The 19959-nt window shown below is 38.8% G+C and overlaps 2 protein-coding genes across 2 annotated transcripts; both read left to right on the top strand.

Moving 5' to 3' along the window:
* Positions 1-12519: 12519 nt before the first annotated feature.
* Positions 12520-14318, top strand: LOC137287944 (uncharacterized). Its single transcript, XM_067820315.1, has 2 exons — positions 12520-12541; positions 13279-14318. The coding sequence occupies exons 1-2, from the start codon at positions 12520-12522 to the stop codon at positions 14316-14318; spliced, it is 1062 nt and encodes a 353-aa protein (XP_067676416.1).
* Positions 14319-15324: 1006 nt separating this feature from the next.
* LOC137286354 (sialate O-acetylesterase-like) lies at positions 15325-19959 on the top strand. The gene is made up of 9 exons (XM_067818162.1): positions 15325-15467; positions 15668-16002; positions 16506-16644; positions 16943-17105; positions 17294-17379; positions 17560-17690; positions 18082-18236; positions 18449-18644; positions 19659-19959. The coding sequence occupies exons 1-9, from the start codon at positions 15431-15433 to the stop codon at positions 19896-19898; spliced, it is 1482 nt and encodes a 493-aa protein (XP_067674263.1). The 5' UTR covers positions 15325-15430; the 3' UTR covers positions 19899-19959.

The following is a 19959-nucleotide window of genomic DNA, read 5'->3' as shown; positions in this document are numbered from 1 at the left end:
CCTCTCGTTTATATTGTCGGGTCAGTAAATTGATTAAAGGCATATTAGCATCCAAAGACGAACACAGGGGCTGCAAACTAACTGCTCGTCTCCTTTGGAGCAAACGGGAATGCTAACTCGATGATCATGAGGTTGTTTATGTAATTCACACCTCAGATAAATTTAGACGATTGCGAGATATCCATGTATGGCTGATTCGTAATTTATGACAGGAGGCCACAGACATATCGTATTTGCTGCAAGTTTGTCGCAGATATGACCAGAAAGACGGCACCTTTCGATGGCAAAACATAGAATTTAAAGGTCTCACTAGCACAGGTGTATGTCAGTTTGTAAGCGGCTAGTGTGTAGTGTTAACAGCTCTTGACAGTTCTATAAGCTAGAATACGTGAGACGTTTTATGGAAAACAACGGTATTTATTCTTTACACGACGTTTCAGAGCGAACACAAACATCACATGCATTTGGAATCTTCCACCACGATTGGAACGTCTACATGCAAACAGATAACATATACTGAACAGCAAAAGTAACGCAGCTCTGATTTTTGTCAATGGAAGACACCAACATGAACGCTTAAATTAATTTTAAGAGATTTCATTTTGTTCGAAATTTGAGGGTTTTTTTCTTTTGCTGTTCAATATAGTTACAAATATAATATGGCACTAGTACTACCGTACCGATTCGCACGCTTGAATGTTCCCGGTGCTGGAGAACACAGAAGAATTTAGTTCTTGTAAAAGACAGTTGCATTCATCACAAACAGTTTAAGTGCCATTTATATTAAAGCGACTCTTGCAAGTTCAGGTTTGGGAAGATCACGGACAATGAATTCGTCGAGTCATGTCGATATGACAATGTCTGTGTGAACTATATGTCTGTATGATAGTTCACAAATAGTTGCAATTGCTTAATTACTCTACCTGTTCAGATCAAATATATCAATGATGCAATTTCAAATCTGTAGTGTGTCTATGTAGTAAAGACATTTGGTGTGAAAAAGGAGAAGGTAATTCAAGTGGTGCCGAAAAGCAGATTGCTGCATCCACGCCCTCATTAAAATGGACAGTCATTTTAACAATATTCCAGCAATATATCTCTGAAAACGGGCTTCATACATTGTATCCTTGAGGGAATCGAACCCGAGCCTTCGGCGTGACGAACGAACGCTTTAACCACTAGGTTACCCAACACCGCCCTCACCCGAATGGCGTCATTACGTACCGGTATTACGCAGGGTGTAACAAGGCTGTACACTTATCAAACTGGTGATTACCTTAATAGTAATTTCGGAATTGGTTCAAGAGTATAGATCCTATGAACATAGGCGCAAAATGAAAGAAATGACGTGTAAAAATGTCATTTCAATGGTTCGTGTTGGATTGATATTTACTTAAGGGTTAGGCTAATGTATTTTGTCAATTTGGCTTTTTCTGCATAAAAACGCAAACACAGTATTGTTATTAATTTGCATGACAAGAATGGCTAACATAACTGCTGGTAACTGCCGCATTTTTGTAAATATGTTCCACATATATTTTGACAAACAGGTTTATATTCTATAAAACAAGAAACTACAACATAGGCGTTCAAAATTAAAGATGTTTGTAAATTTCAAATATTTTGGAATTATATAAGCAATAATCTTTCATAATGAAATGCTTCACAGCATAGGATATCATGAAACGTGCAGCGAATGAAAAGTCACATGTAATCACCTGAGAGGTTAAAATTTGTCGTAATCACCCCGGAGGTTACAATTTGTTGTAGTATATCACAGGACAGACTACGCTGCGGGGCTGGACCAAAACAGATAGCTACCAAAAGAAGATAGTTGTTTCAGATTTTGGCAATACACGTTTACATATATACACAATGCTTCATTCTTTACTTCTTTTTTCACTTCTGTCCTCTGATACATGTGTAGTTTTTTTCACAACATCTCATCTCTGTGTGGAAATGTTCGCGGGCAAGTCTCAATAAAACATGGTGGATCAAATCGGTCACATAAAAACATAAGTTCGTAAAGAGTGTTAAAACACAGCTTTCTAGTTAACTCCCAGTTGAGGTTGGTCAGTGACATATAGATATAATATTATGATTTGGAAACTCGTAGCGATTCATATTATTATATTTCCTAAAACTGTTAGCAGCGCACGTATAATCTGCACAACAAGCCTGCAACATCGTCAGAAATACACTCAGCTGGTCAAGTGCGAGCAACAAAAGCATGTTCATGTATCTGAATCACTCCTCGTCAATCGCATGGTTGTTACCAAATACTTCACATTAGACAGCTCATTTCCGTTAGCTACGTTCTTAGTGTTTATATTATAGTACATATGTTTCATGATTTTTGAACACTAACATAACATAAATGATTTACGTAGTCTGGATTATTTTTATTAAAGTACCCCAGCCATTACTCACGCCCTGATTGGTTTGTTGTATTTTCGTACGTAACAAGCATCGATAGGGGATGAGTCTTCTTTGAGTGAGCGAGCTTTACACCGCACTGAACAGTATTCCAGCTATATGGCAGCGCTCTGTAAATAATCGAGTCTGGACCAGACAATCCGGTGATCGGCAGCATGAGCATCGATCTGCGTATCTGGGAAGCGATGACATGAGTCGCCGATGACATGTGTCGCCTCTTACAACAAGCATAGTCGCCTTTTATAGCAAGCATATGTTGCTGAAGACCTATTCTACCCGGATCTAGTCTTCTTTGAAGTTACGGAAAGGGTCGAGTGGTTACGAATCAGTATCACTGGAATCAAGCAGGAATAGACTTCTCGTTCCTTTTCAAAGTAGTTCTGATGTTCATCAGTAGAACTCAAAGTCTTAAAGTCTGGCTGTTATCATAACACTTGTAGAATTTGTTGGGTGTGTCATCATATCTGCTGGGCTTTTGGTAAGAGTGATACGGAGGAGGAATTTCTGTCTTATCTATACAACATGACAATATTGTTCCAGCGTCATTCTAGTAATGGAGTTTTGGCAGACTGGGCTAGATTAAATGTGTATGTTGATTATCATGTCAGCTGTGTAAGCTGTTTTTGTAAATTCTTGAGGTTGTCCACGAATCGTTATCCAAAACAGTCGTATTTACTCATGAGGAAATTATATTTACCTGATAGAGAGACGTGGGTTACTTCTGTTAAATATTTGTGAACTTCTTAAGAGTTTGGTTTTGTTTGGTACAGTCAGGATGCAGGTGATATTTCCAAGGTCATATATAGTTTTAAGAAAAGACTAATTGATTGTGAGAAAAAGTATCGTTTTGCTAATATGAATCATCTTCTCTTTGGAGTGAGTGAGTTAAAATTTATCGTCACATCGGCAATATTGCAGCCATGTCGTGACGAGAACAAGTAATAATGACATTGTCGTATGAATGAAGATAAGAAACTAAAACCCTGTTGACGAAGAACAGTAAAACCACTAGTGTATATCACAGATAGCACTAGTAAGTAAATATAAAACAGTTTAATTATAGAGGACAATACAATATAAAAATGGGCTATAGATTGCCAACAACCGAAGATAGATCACCACACTAGGGACCATGGGGACTTACATTACTTTTGCTACCTGCATGGTCCTTGCATGGATTTACAGCTCTTCTCATTTGATGTACTTTATAAAATTCTCTCACTTTTAAATGTTGAACATTATATAAATGTCGCCAACAAGTAACTATTAGAAGATCTATTTGCCTTCTCGGGTTAAATCCCTTCCCTTTAAGGTGTAATATAAGACATGCGAATGTAGATATCTCTTGTAGAATGTGTGAAGATGAGGGTGAATGAAAATGTTACACATTTTTGTTTGAGTGTGCTGCTTACACTGTAATAAGAAATAGAGATGTTCCTGTAAATAGTCAGTTAAATTTAGTCGTCGCTAACACAGTATATTAACTAGTATCTGTAGATATACACTTGAAAATGGTTCTAATTACATCAAAGAGAAACCTTTACTTAGAAAAATATTACAACATTAGACATTTAATTGAATTGCTTTGCATAGTTACTCCTATTCCAGGAAAATGTACACTTTCTTAGCATGTACATGGGACCAAGGCCAACAAACCCAAATAAAAGAATCAACCATGAGCGTTTTGATACATATGGTGTACCATACTATTACAACATCGTTAAAAATACCCAGTCAGCCAAGTGGATCGAAAGGTGGATGTGACGTCACGTCCGGTGAGACCTTAATAGTGTTTCGACTGCTGAGACGGGTTACCGATTGATAACCCACGACATTCATGAGAATGCAACAGTTTATGAAATAAAGGCATCTTGTCTAAAGTAAGGCTGAAGGATATACACATAGTGTATTTCCTTTTTGTTCACGAGTAAATTTTGCCGTTATCCATCGAAAATCCAACACGCTAGGATACTGCAGCAGCAATAGGAGGGCGCACACTGCTCATGAGGTCGAACAAAAGTTTAATTGCTGACAGGATTAATTAACAATGATGGGTGGAGAGCTGTGTTCTGTTATATTTATTAGAGTTAGGTCCCCTGATCTGACAAAACGTGGTTTTCCTCGCTCACGAATACTGAAGTTTAAATCCACGTTTTTAACAGGCATTCATTGTCAAAAGTGGTAAATATTGCACTGAAAATACTAAACACACCCTCCTGCTACATTCTGGGTGTCTATTTTCCCCATGTTGACTCATTTTGATGACTTATTAAACTTTGAAAATTTTGTGACACAATGTGCGATTCGTAAGCCTGTGTGGATGCAGGGATGTCTAAGAAATACGAATCGGTGCCCAGTGACATTATATGTGAACATAGTGCTTCCAAACGTCTGAAAACATGCACTTGTGGAACATTCCAAAACCCTGTCGCAACAAACACTGAGCGGGGAATATCGAAAGCGAATGTAATGAGTGCGATTAACATTCTAATTTCTGATATGATGACTCAAGTCGATTCCATAGAAAATCGTGTCACAGTAGAAAGAGAATTGCCTCGATCGACTCGTAACCGAGTACTGTGATAACAGGGGATGGCAGGCAGTACTGTGTTGTGATGGGCATATCAGGGTTAGGGTGGTAAAAAGTGCAAACGTGATCTGAAATGCCGATGTGGCGTGAAATCAAACTCTACTCAGGGTGGGTAAACGTCAGCCGGACGACCCAAACTCTCTGTGTAAATGAAGGCGTCTTCGGAACCGCGAGTGCTATTGCCACCCGCGAGCGCTCGCATCGACCCTGAACGGACGCGAACAGTTGGTTACAATAAACAAACTGGCATCACAACTGGAAGAGTCTGTCTTGCAAGTGGCGATAACCGAACTATTTGAAACGATGGATACATCATATGCTGTTGATGTTGTGGCTGCTGCATCAGTCATTCGTGAAGAAAACTCCGTGATGAGACGCGAGAGGTTTCCTGCAACATACCGTACTGTAGAAACGCTGCCCGCTACAGCTATCTTTGGTTTCGAGCCCACTTCAGGATGATGAGACCATCCTTTCGGGTAAATAAGTTACTAACTGAATGAATTTCATTTCCAGGGTGTGTGTGACAACAAACTCAATTTTTTTGCCGTACTTTCTGCATTGTCCGGATCTGTACACGACTCTCGTGTATTAAGGAGCTCTTAGTATCACCTTGCGATTATGCATTTGCCTTGTCCGCTTACACTTGTACTAACGAAGGGCAGATTTTGCAAACTGAAATACTTTGACGTAAGAAAAGTGCGAGAAATACCATTGATTACTGTAACATTTTGTGTAGCTTTATCAAGGGAGTCCTTCATGCATAGGCAAACTGTAGCGATAATGGGGTTACGCACCATAGAGAATATGGCCACTCTTCTTAAATGCGAGCGAGGAGAGCAAAGATTGGCAACGTACTTCCCTCCCTTTGCTTCGAAATATATCATTCATGTCAAAATATAAGTTCCTCAAAGCAGAATGGCCGACTAAATCCTGTTACTAGATGATGATCTCGTCGGTCTAGGAGCTGGAGTAGCTTGAGGTTCTTCGTGAACTCCTCTTCCACATCCACACTTCTCTCCTTCTGTGTATGTGTGGCAAGTGGCTCCACTACAGCACCAGCCTGTGACAAATCTTCCACGAGTGAATATATATCCCCACGTTGATCGGCCACTCCGAGTATTCTACGGTCCGGGGTGAGGACGATTGTTTCATTAATGTCTGGAATATGAAAAAGACAGTGATGGCACATGTACGTTCATAACTAGTACAGTTCCGCACTGTTGCGTAAATCTCTTATCAGTCAACATTCTTGATGGTAATGGAAGTAAACCAACAAAGCTCGATTTGGATAAAATCGTAATCAGAATATGTAATTTTAATATGAGTAATTGTATAATTCCTCTTATGGAATGTATATAAGTGTAGCATGTATTATGCCTACGAAACGGCATTGACAAGATGACAGTAAGAAAGATGCAAGTATTATTCCGTTTTGATCTGTTATTACTGTCTTTTCATGGATCCATAATGTCGGGTGTCTCGATCTTTGGATAGCAAGATATTTTTTCTGGGCCAAACAACACAAACTGCATTCAGTGCGATTAATTTGAACGTGAAGCTCTAATGCTGAAACTAGTGCATGATTTAAAATATCTTGACTTCATGCTACGGAAGTTGTTGTCACATTCAGGTCCTGTGAGGTGAAAGCCTTTTTCAGTCATCCAATCTGCAGCAGATTTCCATGCCTGTTTCGTGGGCACACCAGTGCTGCTGGAGAGGCGTGACAGTCTCTCTGTGAGGAGCTGCATGGGTCCAGTATACTGCACATGCAGGACACATTAAGCATTATAACACATTAAAAGCTGCCTGTTTCGTGGGCACACCAGTGCAGTCTCTCTATGAGGAGCTGCATGAGTCCAGTATACCGTAAATGGAGAACAGATTAAGCATTATAACATAATAAAAGCTGCCAAACATGAATTTCTGCATACAAAGGAAACCTATTAAAAGAAGCAAAAGATTGTGACCACAGAGTCATTGAGAGACATTATCAATCATGCAAAATCGTGCTGCCCCTTTAACCCCTGTAATGTTGAGTTCCTAGTATGTTGATGTAACTCCTATTGTTGGCAATCTATATCCTGTTTTTATCTTGTATTGTCTAAATAGTGATATTAGTTTCAACTTTCCATGCTAGTTTTAATTCAAATTGTTTTAGTCCTTCGTAGACACATTTTTACAATATGCATATATACCATTTGAATGTTAACTGTTTTCGTCACGATATGACTGAGATATTGCCGATGTGACGTTAAAGATTCACTCATCTCATTGGCATCTAATGTTGAAGACACAACATTGTAGGCAGTCATCGTATAGTACATAGACATTTAGCTTGACACAGAATATGAAACATGGCTCATTTTCCCACAATTATACAAATGGGAAGGTTATTTGCAGTATGCGCATTATCATGGCCAGGAGACTGGCTGGCCTTTTTCAGATGACTCCATTAACCGAACATTAGACATTCAAAGACTGCTAAAGCTGCATGTCACTCAGATTTCAGTAACCTAGTACAGAAATATTGCAAAATATATATTTCAGCTTTCCTTCCAGAACTATCCAGGGACAATACATGATCAAACACAGACTGTTGCTCATACTGTCTTGTCTTGTCATGCATATTTAAAAAAACACAGATATGAAATCATTATTTCCTCGCTCGTTTTTTTTCGTTTCTGTCTCATCCAATAGATAGATTCCCTGCGTTTAATTGAGCGGGCGCTCGTACGGTTCTGAGCACGTCTCGGGTCAATCAAGAGTTCAGGGACGGTCTTAAACTGAGTGATGTCCGTGCAATCAGTGCAGAACGGAAATCTCGCAGGGGCGATAAACCTGGACAAGTAATGATCAAACTTGAGAGCGCAGATCATACAAGGGAACTTCTGGAAAATAAGAAACATCTAAAGAAGAACGAGTTCAAAAACGTGTATATAGACAGCGCGAGACGATCTGATCCCTCGCTCCAGTCTGCAGACCTTGGCGAAGAGGGCAATGTTTCCCGCTTCGTTCCGTTTCCATGGTAGCCGTAGTTCCAGCAAAACGTAAACAATAGGACCACGTTCGATACGGATTCTGGATTTGCGATTGATGCTACCCAGAGTGGAAACATTCCATTTTAAAAAGCATGTATTCAATACATTGGTTACGTCTTTGCACATTGAAAAGGGCAGGGCAGTGGGTAAAACGTTCGCTCGTCACTCCGAAGATCCTGGTTCAATTTCCCACATGGGTACAATATGAGAAGCCCATTTCTGGGGTCCCTGCCCTGCGGTGCTGAGATATTGCTAAAAGCGTCATAAAACCGTAATCACTCAAACTGAGAAACATTCTAACAGAATTACCTTTCCTTCGTCTCACAAATATTAGAGAAATGAACTCTTCTGGGTCTTACACGACAATTTTCCTCAGCGATGTGCTTATTTCAACATCAGTTACCATCGCCTAGTGTTCATTTAAGTTTGTAGAAAACTGAGGTTTATTTGATTTGGTACGGTCCAAACTCATATTAGAGATATGAACAATATCTAATTTTTCAAAGAAACGTGTCCGGTTTTTTTCGCATTGATGTAGAAAGTGAACAATTTTACCACCTACAAATTTATTACATTTCAGGTCAAGATATTTTTCAAGTTCCTGGAAATCTGAAGAGACACTTACTTCCGACAGTACTGGTGTAGAAGCCACCTCTTAAGTTACACCGTAAAGGGAGGACATTTAATCTAAGAAGGCAAATATTTCTTCTAACAGCTACTTGTTTGATGGAACTGACATGATATTTAGCATTCAAAAGTGACTTAATTCATTTAAAGTACATCAAAGGAGAAGACTGATTTATTTTACCAGAAATACTGTTCATCACTATCAACTAGTCTATTCCAGGAACTGTATATATACTATATGAAATCGCCAACATCCTGACCAAACAAAAAACATATCTTATCGGAACTTATCAAATACTTAAGTAAGTAAATCTACCCGTGATTTGGTCAAGAGATGGGTCATCGGCTTCAACGTAGAGACTGTTCTGAAGGACCCAAGACAGAGAGTTCAATAGTTTAGGTTGCTTTTTCAGGTTCCACCATATGTGATGGATCCATGATGAAGCTTCGAACACCTAAATAAGTGTAGAAGGGTAGCTTGATCCCCCACTATGAATTAGAAACGACATTCAATAAACAGACTGCCTCCAGTCATTTGTTTTTAGGGATTTGGTGTAAAAGTAATAAATGGGACTAAAAAATTTCATGGAAATGCCATTTTAAAATAGTCTGGGTGTTTATGCAGTTTATATCCTGTTGCTTTATTTAATTACAGCTGCAGCTGTCGTTCATCATCTTGCATATTCTTACCGTGACAAGAAACATTAAAATCATCCACAAACCGTTATCCATCGTTAAATCATTTCAAAACTTTAACAAAATGCTGACTTAATACTAAACATTGTGACAGACAAAATACGGCCTTGCGAGAACCCCTGGCTTTGATTGTAATGATCAGACACGGTTATACACACTTGAAAATGAAACTGCATCTCTGTTTAAAACTGTGATATAGAAAGAGGTAAACGACCGCTCAGTTCAAAGTCATGTGAATCCTCTGAAGTGCCATTTCTTCCAGGTGATAGGATATATTTTCTTGAGATCAAAGAATATCGATGCAGCTTTTGGTTTATTATTTACTACACCATTTTAGCAAAGGATTCTAATCATACCAGATGATCAATGGTACTGCGATTTTTTTTCCCAAACCACACTGGACATTGGTTCCAAGGTTATTAGTTTCAACATACCATGTGAGCTGTTGTTTATTAACCGTTCCATGGTCATCAGTATGGTCCTGGTCACGTTATGTGATTGGGACAACGATGGCTTTATGACACGAAGGTGGTAATTTCCTGAAAGTCCATATTTTATTAAATATATCTAAAAAAACATTTTCCACACGATTCGGGTAAAAGCTTCAACAGTTGATGGTGAATATTATCAGCCCCTGTTGCTATATCATGAGCTTGCCCAAGTAATGAAAACAATTCATTATAGTCTTCTCCATTGTGTAAGGTACCGTCAATTATTTTCTTCTCTTGCTGTTTGTGATGTTTCTGAAACAAGGGGATAAAATTAGATGAGGAGGAATGCTTGGCAAGAGTTTCACCAAGGTCTTGGTAATGTCGGTTTTATCTGGCAGTAAATTATCCCCACCCTTCAGATGGTGAACAGTAGGTTTTCAACCATTCCTTGTATCATGTTCCAAACCTTTGAAATCGACATTCTGGAATTTATCTTGGGAATATAGTGACTCGAAGATCGACGCTTATTTTTGGCGCGTTCTGAACCATGCCATTTAACAAGTTTCCGTTATTTAAATTATGTACCCTAGGATGCCTGCGAAAGAAAATTAAGACTTTTTCCCTTCGCTTTGCGGCATGTTTACAGTCATTCATTATTAAAGCATGGTTTACGAATATGTAGAATTGCAGGGGACTGGAATTGTTCTGTCAGTAATGTCATTAAGTATGTCGGAAAACGACTGAATAGCATCTTCATTGTTCCTGGAAAGGTCATGTTTGAAGTGTTCAAAACACAGTCTCATGTCATGACCAATTGGACCCGGCAAAGTTCCTTCTCGATAACGATGGATCATTTTTTGGGTTGAATAATTATAAATATGTTCCCATTAATGGATGAATCATTTTTAATAATATCATCAGAAATTAATTCCTCAAGGAATTTATCTATAGTGCTAGTGTGGGTACTTCTCCAACGCGTCCGTTGAGGTCGCCCCTGATGATACATGGTTTTGAAAATTTGATCGTACAGATTCTGAAAATCTGACTGTCCGATATCAAAAGAGGGAGATATACATAGGTTGCACAGTGCCAATGCAACGTGCATGTTATGTCAAACATCTACAGTTTGAGGATTGGTATTATGAGGGATAGGACGATGTAATATAGCCTTCCAAAATGGAAGCTTGATCTCCTTTACAATCAGTTATCTCTATACAGTTACCTGTACGTTTCAAATATACCTCTTCATTCATTAATTCATTCATTCATTCATTGAAGTTATTCATCCTCTGCAGTTCCACTGCAATAAAGTCGACAACCGATCTTTGACGTGAATGTGTTGAGGTTATAATCCTCCTGCTGTCCTCTTAGGACAGTGACCTGCATGTCTAGAACTCCAAAAGGGTTTTCAACTGAAGCTGCATTAATGAGGTTTTTCAGACTTGACACTTTTCAAGTTACCGTGACATGTGACAAAGGATGTTGCCACAGAGCACGTAGCAGCAGAGTGTGTGATATTTGATCGAGCTGGGACCTCAGTTGTTGGTATCGTTTTGGCGTCAAGGTACGAGTAGTACACACTTTTTGTTATTTATATTTCATTATTTGTGAGTCATTTCGCCACGAAGGACCGCATTTAGCACCATGAGGACCATGACGCTTTGCACGCTTAAACATTCTTTGTCGCAGTCAGCGGTTTCGTGGCTGTCACCAGGGCGTGAACAGATCACAGATGCACGACGCGAATTTGAACCATGCCGGCATTGCTGCTAGTTGTAGCGTCGGAGTGAAGTTGGCACGTAAGTGTCGACTCTGTTCTTTCCTCATATAGAGGATTTTGAAATATGTGATTTTGATGGAATATTATCAGATGTTCACTGTGCTCTTTCAATCAAGTTAAGATGTGAGGTGAAGGTATGTAATCCTACACAAGTAAGTGAAAAGGGTACTACACGTATAAAAATGAATCCATGGGAATCCTGTAAATGTGACGTTTATGTAAACCAGCTTGATAGTAATGTATTGCATGAAATCGATAAGCTAATTGACTCTATCGATTCTAGTAATGTATCAGATTGTATAAATGGAATTACGAATGTCATGTCACAAGCACTTGTTGACGCAGCCAAGAATACATTTGGGTGTAAAAGTACCCAAAAAGGACGTAAATCAAATCAAAAACCATGGTTTGATAAAACATGTAAACTGGCCCGAAAGAATTACCATAAGCGCAAAAGATTATATGGGTTACATAAAGGCAATGTTGAAAGAAAGCTATTCGTTTCGGCCAGTAAATTCTACAGAAAAACTATAAGAAAGTCTTACAAATTATTCAAAAACAAATGTATACAGCGGTTGCGTGAGACAAAAAGCAGTGACCCTAAAACATTTTGGGGTATCCTGAAATCATTTGGTAAAAGCGCAGATCAGCCATGTGAAATTAAAATCGACACATTATTTAACCATTTTAAAAACCTGAATACCGATGTCCATAACGATAATATAGAAATGAGTGATGCGTTTTCAGTTGAGATAGCTGTGTTAGACAGCCGGATCACTGAAGCTGAGATTACGGCATGTATTAAAGATTTAAGAAACAACAAAGCCTGTGGTTTAGACAATGTACGTAATGAATATATCAAAGCCTCTGCTGATGTAATGCTACCAGCCTATGTTAAATTGTTTAACCTGGTGCTAGATCATGGAGTTTTTCCTCAAGCTTGGTCAGACGGTTACATAAAGCCCATTTATAAAAGCAAGGGTAGCCAAGCCGACCCCAATAACTACAGGGGGATATCCATTGTTAGTTGCTTAGGCAAGTTGTTCACGGCAATCCTATCCAAGCGCCTACAAAAGTTTTCAGACAATGCGAATTTGATAAGTGAATCACAAGCTGGCTTTCGGAAATCTTATTCCACAATAGATAATATATACATTCTTAAAGCTCTGATAGAGATATATCAAAATATGAGGAAGAAACTGTTTTGTGTTTTCATCGACTTTCGTAAAGCATTTGATACTGTCTGGCGCTATGGTCTCTGGCTAAAATTAATTAGAAATAATATTGATGGAAAATGTTTTCGAGTTATCCGCAACATGTATCAAAACATAAAATCCTGTATTGTATTTGATGGAATCGAATCCCCTTTCTTTTCCTGTGATATTGGTGTGAGACAGGGTGAAAATTTGTCACCATTTCTGTTTGCTCTGTATTTGAATGACCTAGAATCTTTCTTTGCTGAACACAACTTTACTGGTCTGAAGTCAACTCGGAGTATGTTTGAAGATCATATCGGTTCGTACATTAAGTTGTTTCTCCTGTTGTACGCAGATGATACTGTAATACTTGCAGAATCAAGTGATGATCTTCAGCATGCATTAAATATTTTCTCAGAATACTGCAAAACATGGAAACTGAATGTTAATATATCAAAAACTAAGGCTGTAATATTTTCCAAAGGAAGTTGTAAAAAATGTCACCTCTTCAAACTTGATGATGAAAATATTGAGGTTGTAAAAGAATGCATTTATCTTGGTATTTTGTTTAACAATAATGGACGTTTTTGTAAAGGTATTAAACGACTTCATGCTCAAGCTTCCAGAGCCATGTATGCAGTATTGCGAAAAATAAGAATGTTAGATATGCCACTAGACTGCCAGTTAAAAATGTTTGACCAAATTGTGCAACCCATATTACTGTATGCCTCAGAAGTATGGGGATACGAAAATACACAGCTCATAGAACGTCTCCATCTAAAGTTTTGTAAATACATTCTTAAGGTTAAAATGACAACTCCTGATTACATGGTATACGGCGAGCTGGGCCGATACCCGCTAGATATCTCTATAAAAATCCGAATGCTTTCTCATTGGTGTAAAATGCTAGTACTCCCACACAAACTGTTATCCAAAATATACTCTCTCATGTATAACCTGAAGTCAGCCTGTCCTAATTATACGTTTAACTTACTTTCGGCAATAGAAAATATCTTACGAGATACTGGCTTTTACCATGTATGGATGTCACAGTCTATTGTTTCTCCAAATGTTTTAAAAACTAATGTTAAACGGGTTCTCATTGATCAGTTTTATCAGTCATGGAATGCAACAGCAAATGCTTCCTCAAAAGGCAAATATTACATTCTTTATAAAGAAGTACCTAATCTAAATCCCAATCTTCTGGAACTGCCTCCAAATCTTAGAATATGGTATACACGCTTCAGGACAGCTAACCACAGATTACCTATAGAAACTGGAAGATGGACAAGTATCGCTGTTTCTGATAGGAAATGCACACTATGTAATGATGCAGTGGGCGACGAATACCACTTCCTTTTAATATGCTCAGGTCTAGCAACGATAAGAAATAAATATCTGCCTAGGTACTTCTGTAATAATCCTTCATTAGATAAATTCATCTCAATAATGAAATCACATTATAAACCACTCACTTTGAAATTAGCTAAATACATCAAGGAAGGTTTATGTCTGTACAAATGAGACTGCCATGTGCAAAATTGTAATTCTCTTTTTAGTGTTGACTTGCACAAACCATACTGTTCATATTGTAAATCATCTGTATGTTCTCTGTGTCACTTCGTGTGATTTATGAGAATAAACTTCTTCTTCTTCTTCTTCTTCTTCTTCTTCTTCTTCTTCGTTATATGAATGCCCTGAACATCACTTGCGGAAGTGATGTTCGGGCAGAGGTCAAAAGATAAGTGTGTGTATTTATTTCTTAATAATGCAACGTTTTACAGCTATAATACTCGTTTTCATTTTTATTTGAACCAGGCAGTTGTAGTGTAATGATGAAATGAAAACATTTGAGCACCCCTGTTTCCCAGGCCTCCTTGCTATTACCTACACACGGTTCAAGGTCTGAGGACTTTTCCTTTGATATGATGCATCTCGTGGACTGTGTTTCCACTAAATACGTCTTCACATAGCGACATCTCAGTTGTCTGCCCCTTGCAAAGACTGTGATCAAACACAATGTATTCAGAATATAATGTGAGCCATAAGTATCAAAGGATGTCTTGTGTGATCATTCAGCGAGTCGTGTGGCTTAAGGCAAATCCAAAAGAACGACACTCAAAAATCAATATATAAGAATATGTATTGCCTCGTCTGATACTTACACTTTCAAAAATTGGAATGTCATTTTGGGATATATAGAAACGTAGCATAACGATGCCAATAACGGGCCAATAATTTGTAGAGATTTGAAGTAAATTTACGATTACTCTTCAGAGTGGCGTGTAAAGATGTAAGCTCTGGCATTTCAACCTTATTTAGAAACCTAGTCTTGACACAAGAATACACCAGATTACTAAAGATTCTCAATAATTATTCTTGTGGTGGCAAGTAGTGAGAATAGATATCTGATCACTTGGCTGATCGTTTGAATCACCGTTTGAACCGCCTACTCCACATAAGATAAGATACTTTCACTTCCTTTGGACAGTGCTGCATGGATCAAATGTTCTTTGTGGAAGAAATTCTCAATCCCATAATTCTTAGCATTGATTAAACAGATGTCACGCGGTTATGTTGCCCTAAAAAGATAACCTGTATCTGAAAAGCTGGTATAGCACTTCGTGCTTCGCACCATGAGACAGCTGTTGTTACTTCTCTGGCACGTATCAAGTAAGAATAATAATTATATCATTAACAGTATTTGTATTTTAATCTTTTATCGGCAACACTAGTAAAACAACAGTATTTAAGGATACAACAAAAACCAGACGCAGATTAGATAAGATTCCAGTTCGTACGAGCATGAGCAGAGAAATGGTTTTATTTAAATATATTCCATGTTCTTTGAAAAACATCTTTTCTCCGGCAAGGTACGCTCGCCGTGCTGAAATTTGCGTCATACTATGCTGACCACATGGTTCTTCAAAGAGGACCCCAGAGGGCCATAGTCTGGGGCTATGCTGCAACCATTGGCGACGAGGTTACGGTCACTGTCAGTGGCCAAGAAGAGGTCAAGGTCAAGGTCGTGAAGGACCCTAATGGAAATGAGGGAATATGGAAGGCCAAGCTACCAGCTGTCACTGACCCTGGTCCCTTCACCTTGACAGCGTCTTCATCGGAAGGAGACTTAACTTTGACAGACGTCCTGTTTGGTGACGTATGGGTGTGCTCTGGACAAAGTAACATGGTGTTTACAATGAGTCAGGTAGCTGAGTCGTCATTGATACACAGGTGCAGAGGGAAGATTCAAAGTCTATTGCTAACGTCAAAATATCCTTTTCCCGTGCTTATGCTCTTTAAAAAGTAATACATGTACATCGCTTTGAAGTGAAGGTGTCCACTACACAATCTCATTTCAAATGTTGCCGTTTCAGATTCTTTCAGTGATTCATTTGTGACAATTCCAAGCTTGAATAATAATCAAAGTCTAAACTATGAAACTCACTCACCAGGGATAAGAACTTTCTAAATGCCAAACCACTGACAACCGGTGTTGTATATCCAGTTGTCATGCAAGCTCCAGGTCCTGCTAATATCGTATACTTGGATCAGTAGTACCTGCTAATGAAATGGAACACTGTGTCTTCATTCTATTGGGAAAACAGTTATCAGTCTAAAGCTGGGAAATTGCCAATAAATGAAGAAAATAGTTGGAAAACATATACTGAAGAAATACTAACCACAGCCGAACTTTCCATCTGGTTCCAGATCATTAACTCATCGGTGGAAATCGCTGAAGCTTTGAAGTTCAAGACTATCAGAATTTTCAAGACGTCACAAGTGGAATCAACAACGCCTTTGGAAGACCTACAGAGTATTGCCACACAATGGACTGAACCAACTGAGGGTTGAGTATCTCAACATTGACATGCTTCCCAGTGCAGAAGTGATATTTATGAGGGGTCTTTGCATATGCCAGACAGGTTTATGATACATATTTATGAAAAGAAAAATATAAAAGTATAACCGAACTCTGAAACAGCATGATGAACTATTCCATCTTGAAATGTTTTACTCCCAAGTGGCTTGTGCTCTTTTTAGTCTCACTGAATCAGTTAAATGTACTTTCGTACTCTTTTACAGCCAAACAAGGTTTTTCATTTTTGAGACTAATAATATAACTATGGTGTACATATGCTGAACAGACACCGTGTCGTCCTTCTCTGGTCTGTGTATGCTGTTTGGGGAGTATCTATATCCTAACAGGAACTATCCCCTTGGGCTGATAGACTCGGCGTGGGGTGGGACGCCCATTGAAGCTTGGTCCTCACCCGACGCCATTGCCAAATGTCCTACACACAACAGAAGGTATGGGAACACTGTTTTCAAACACACGTCTGACAAGTATTCTTTATTGCCTTTCCATGAAACTGGTTTGTGCACATGTTCACCGTAGAAAAAGACATATTTCTATCTGATTTTTACGGGAGTAACATTTGCTTGATGTTGATAAAATTGTGAATGATATAACCTCTGATGTTTTCCATTTCTTTCAGAGCCCCAGGTGATAAATCAGTATTGTGGAATGCTATGATCAACCCGTTTCTCGACATGACCATATTTGGTGCATTATGGTATCAAGGTAATCCAACATTTGGTTTTATGAAACCTCACGCTGGAGGATGCCAGAATAATGTTTACTTTGAACATTACAAATTACACTTGTTGCGTGTATTTTTACTTAAATTGGAAATTAATACAGCTATGCTACGCTACGTCACCTCATTACCTTGATTTGTCGTGCATGATCTATTTCTCACAGGGGAGTCCAATGCGGGGAATCCAGATCTTTATGAATGTCAGTTTCCAGCCATGATAAATGATTGGAGAGAAAAATTCCATGCCAGTTCAGAACAGGAGACAAACAGCCAGTTTCCTTTTGGATTTGTCCAGGTAGTGCAGGATTGTGAACTAAACCTTTGAAAGCCAAACTCTTTTAACCTCTTTGACAAATATGCACCCAAACATCAAACTGTAGGTGTTGAACCTAGTTAGCTGAAGCCTGGCCATGGAGGCTTGTCACAAACATTCTTGTATGTGTACCGGTAAGATACCTGTATCATACTTTTACATCGGAGGTCGTTGAACAAATATTAAACTTCAGACCACTGCATGGTGGCAGCTTGGTGTAAGGGATTGTCCTGTCACGATTCTTTAGAATCAGCAATACATAACATCTGTTATTTGCTGTTGGTTATGCATCGTTGTACATTCAGTGTTTAGATTATTTTTCAAAGTTTGCTCGTTTAGCTACATGAAGTTTCAAAATTACTTCTGTAATCAGCTCGCTCCAAATGCCAAATCGACGGACGTTGGAAGTTTCCCCGCACTCAGGTGGTCTCAAACGGCAGATGTCGGTTTTGTGCCCAACGACAAGATGCCTAAAACATTCATGGCTGTAGCTATTGATCTCCCTGATTATGACTCTCCTTTTGGGACGTGAGTAGTTTAAAAAGCCATAAGGAGGTTACATTTCTCACTGTCTAGGAATTCACTTTTCTCGACAAAAGAATATGTAATCGCATTGATAATACAATTTATTGCAAAGAAAGATTAGAACCATCATTCCAAATCTAAATAAGAGGTTTAGACTTCCAATTATAACTGGAAAAAGCGCAATTTCGATCTTCACGGGTGTTACCTATTTCCAGAATCCACCCACGGTATAAGCAGGATATCGCCACCCGTCTGGTGCTCGGAGCAAGGGCTGTGGCCTATGGAGAGGAAGCGGTAAAGTTTCAGGGTCCTCTGCCTCAAACATTCAGCCTTAACAACGTCAACAACATCCTAAACGTGAACTACGGAGACGACAACCCTGTAAAGGTTCTCAACAACAACGGCTTTGAGGTATATTTTCAATCCTTTTTCTTGAACGGACCAATGATGAAATATAGATATTACAAATATTTGTCCAGATTAAAAAGATCACAAGATCTTCATGCTGCTATGTCGCATTACATATTGCTGGTGGCTTATTGCTCGTTCATACGTTCATATAAAATAATTAATATAATAAATTTTAGAGATAGATACTACTTTTTTGTTTGGTTGTTTTTGTTTTGTTTTGTTTTGATTTTTGTGTGTGTGTTTGTTGTTGTTTTGGGGGGGGTTTTTTGTGTTTTTTTTCGGGGGGGGGGTCAGGTTTTATTGTTTTGGGGGCTTTTTTCTCTTTTGTGGTTTTCTATCAGCAGTTACTTTCTATATTTCTTTCTTAGTTTCACACATTAACAGCTGCGATTATGATATCCTTGTGAGTTAGTGTTTTAGGAAAACAGTATGTGAAGTGATGGGAGATAAATGTTAGGCTGGATGTTTCCCACCAGCACAGGTGAGCTGGTGGCCAAATAATCGTGGCAACTGGGATACTAACTCACAAGAGTGATCCTATGAAATGTGCACAACGTGAACCACTTCAAAGATGAAAATAATGTAAAAAATATTGTCGGTATGAAACGAAGGCGTACGCGACGTTGTAGATGTTTTACGTTAAGATTACGGTAGAACATGAAACATAATGCTTAGAGTCGATGGTGATGTAAGTGTGAATTTATAATGCGACTGTTCACCTACAAGCTGCACGCTGTAGACGTACTGTAACACAATTTCATCATAAGCACTATTATGAGATGTGCTTCGTTGAGGAGCAGGATCGAAGTCCTACAAACTCTCACTAATCATGCTGCCAAACACGATCCGAGGACTTTCTGCGCTCAGCGTACCTTTACTTCGAATGATTTGTGACCTGAGCTATATACGCAAACCACGAGTTTTATTTTAGTTTTATATCATTTTATAACCTACTGATGCCTTGTCTCTTTTTGTTTTCAAAAGGACATAATATTCCCTGTGGATCTTTTTCAGGTGTGCTGTTCCAGCACGAGTACAACCGAATGCTCAGACTCAGATGAGTGGGTGGCTGCACCAATCACAGACCAGGACACAAACTCTGTATCGGTATCAGTAGCTGGCTGTGAGAGCAAGTCGCCAGTTGGTCTCCGATATGAATGGCGCACAAGTCCCTGTGATCTCAGAGACTGTGCCATATATGGAAGTGATACAGATTTGCCAGCTCCGCCATACATCACAACAAGAGGGTTTTAGACAAAAATAAGTGCAAACATTTGTAATGACCTTGATAAATACAAGTGCTTACATTACTCAG

This window comes from Haliotis asinina, chromosome 6 (assembly GCF_037392515.1).
Source record: "Haliotis asinina isolate JCU_RB_2024 chromosome 6, JCU_Hal_asi_v2, whole genome shotgun sequence".
NCBI lineage: Eukaryota > Metazoa > Mollusca > Gastropoda > Lepetellida > Haliotidae > Haliotis > Haliotis asinina.
Note: the sequence above shows the minus strand (reverse complement) of the source record. Positions and strands in the feature narration are given on the sequence as shown.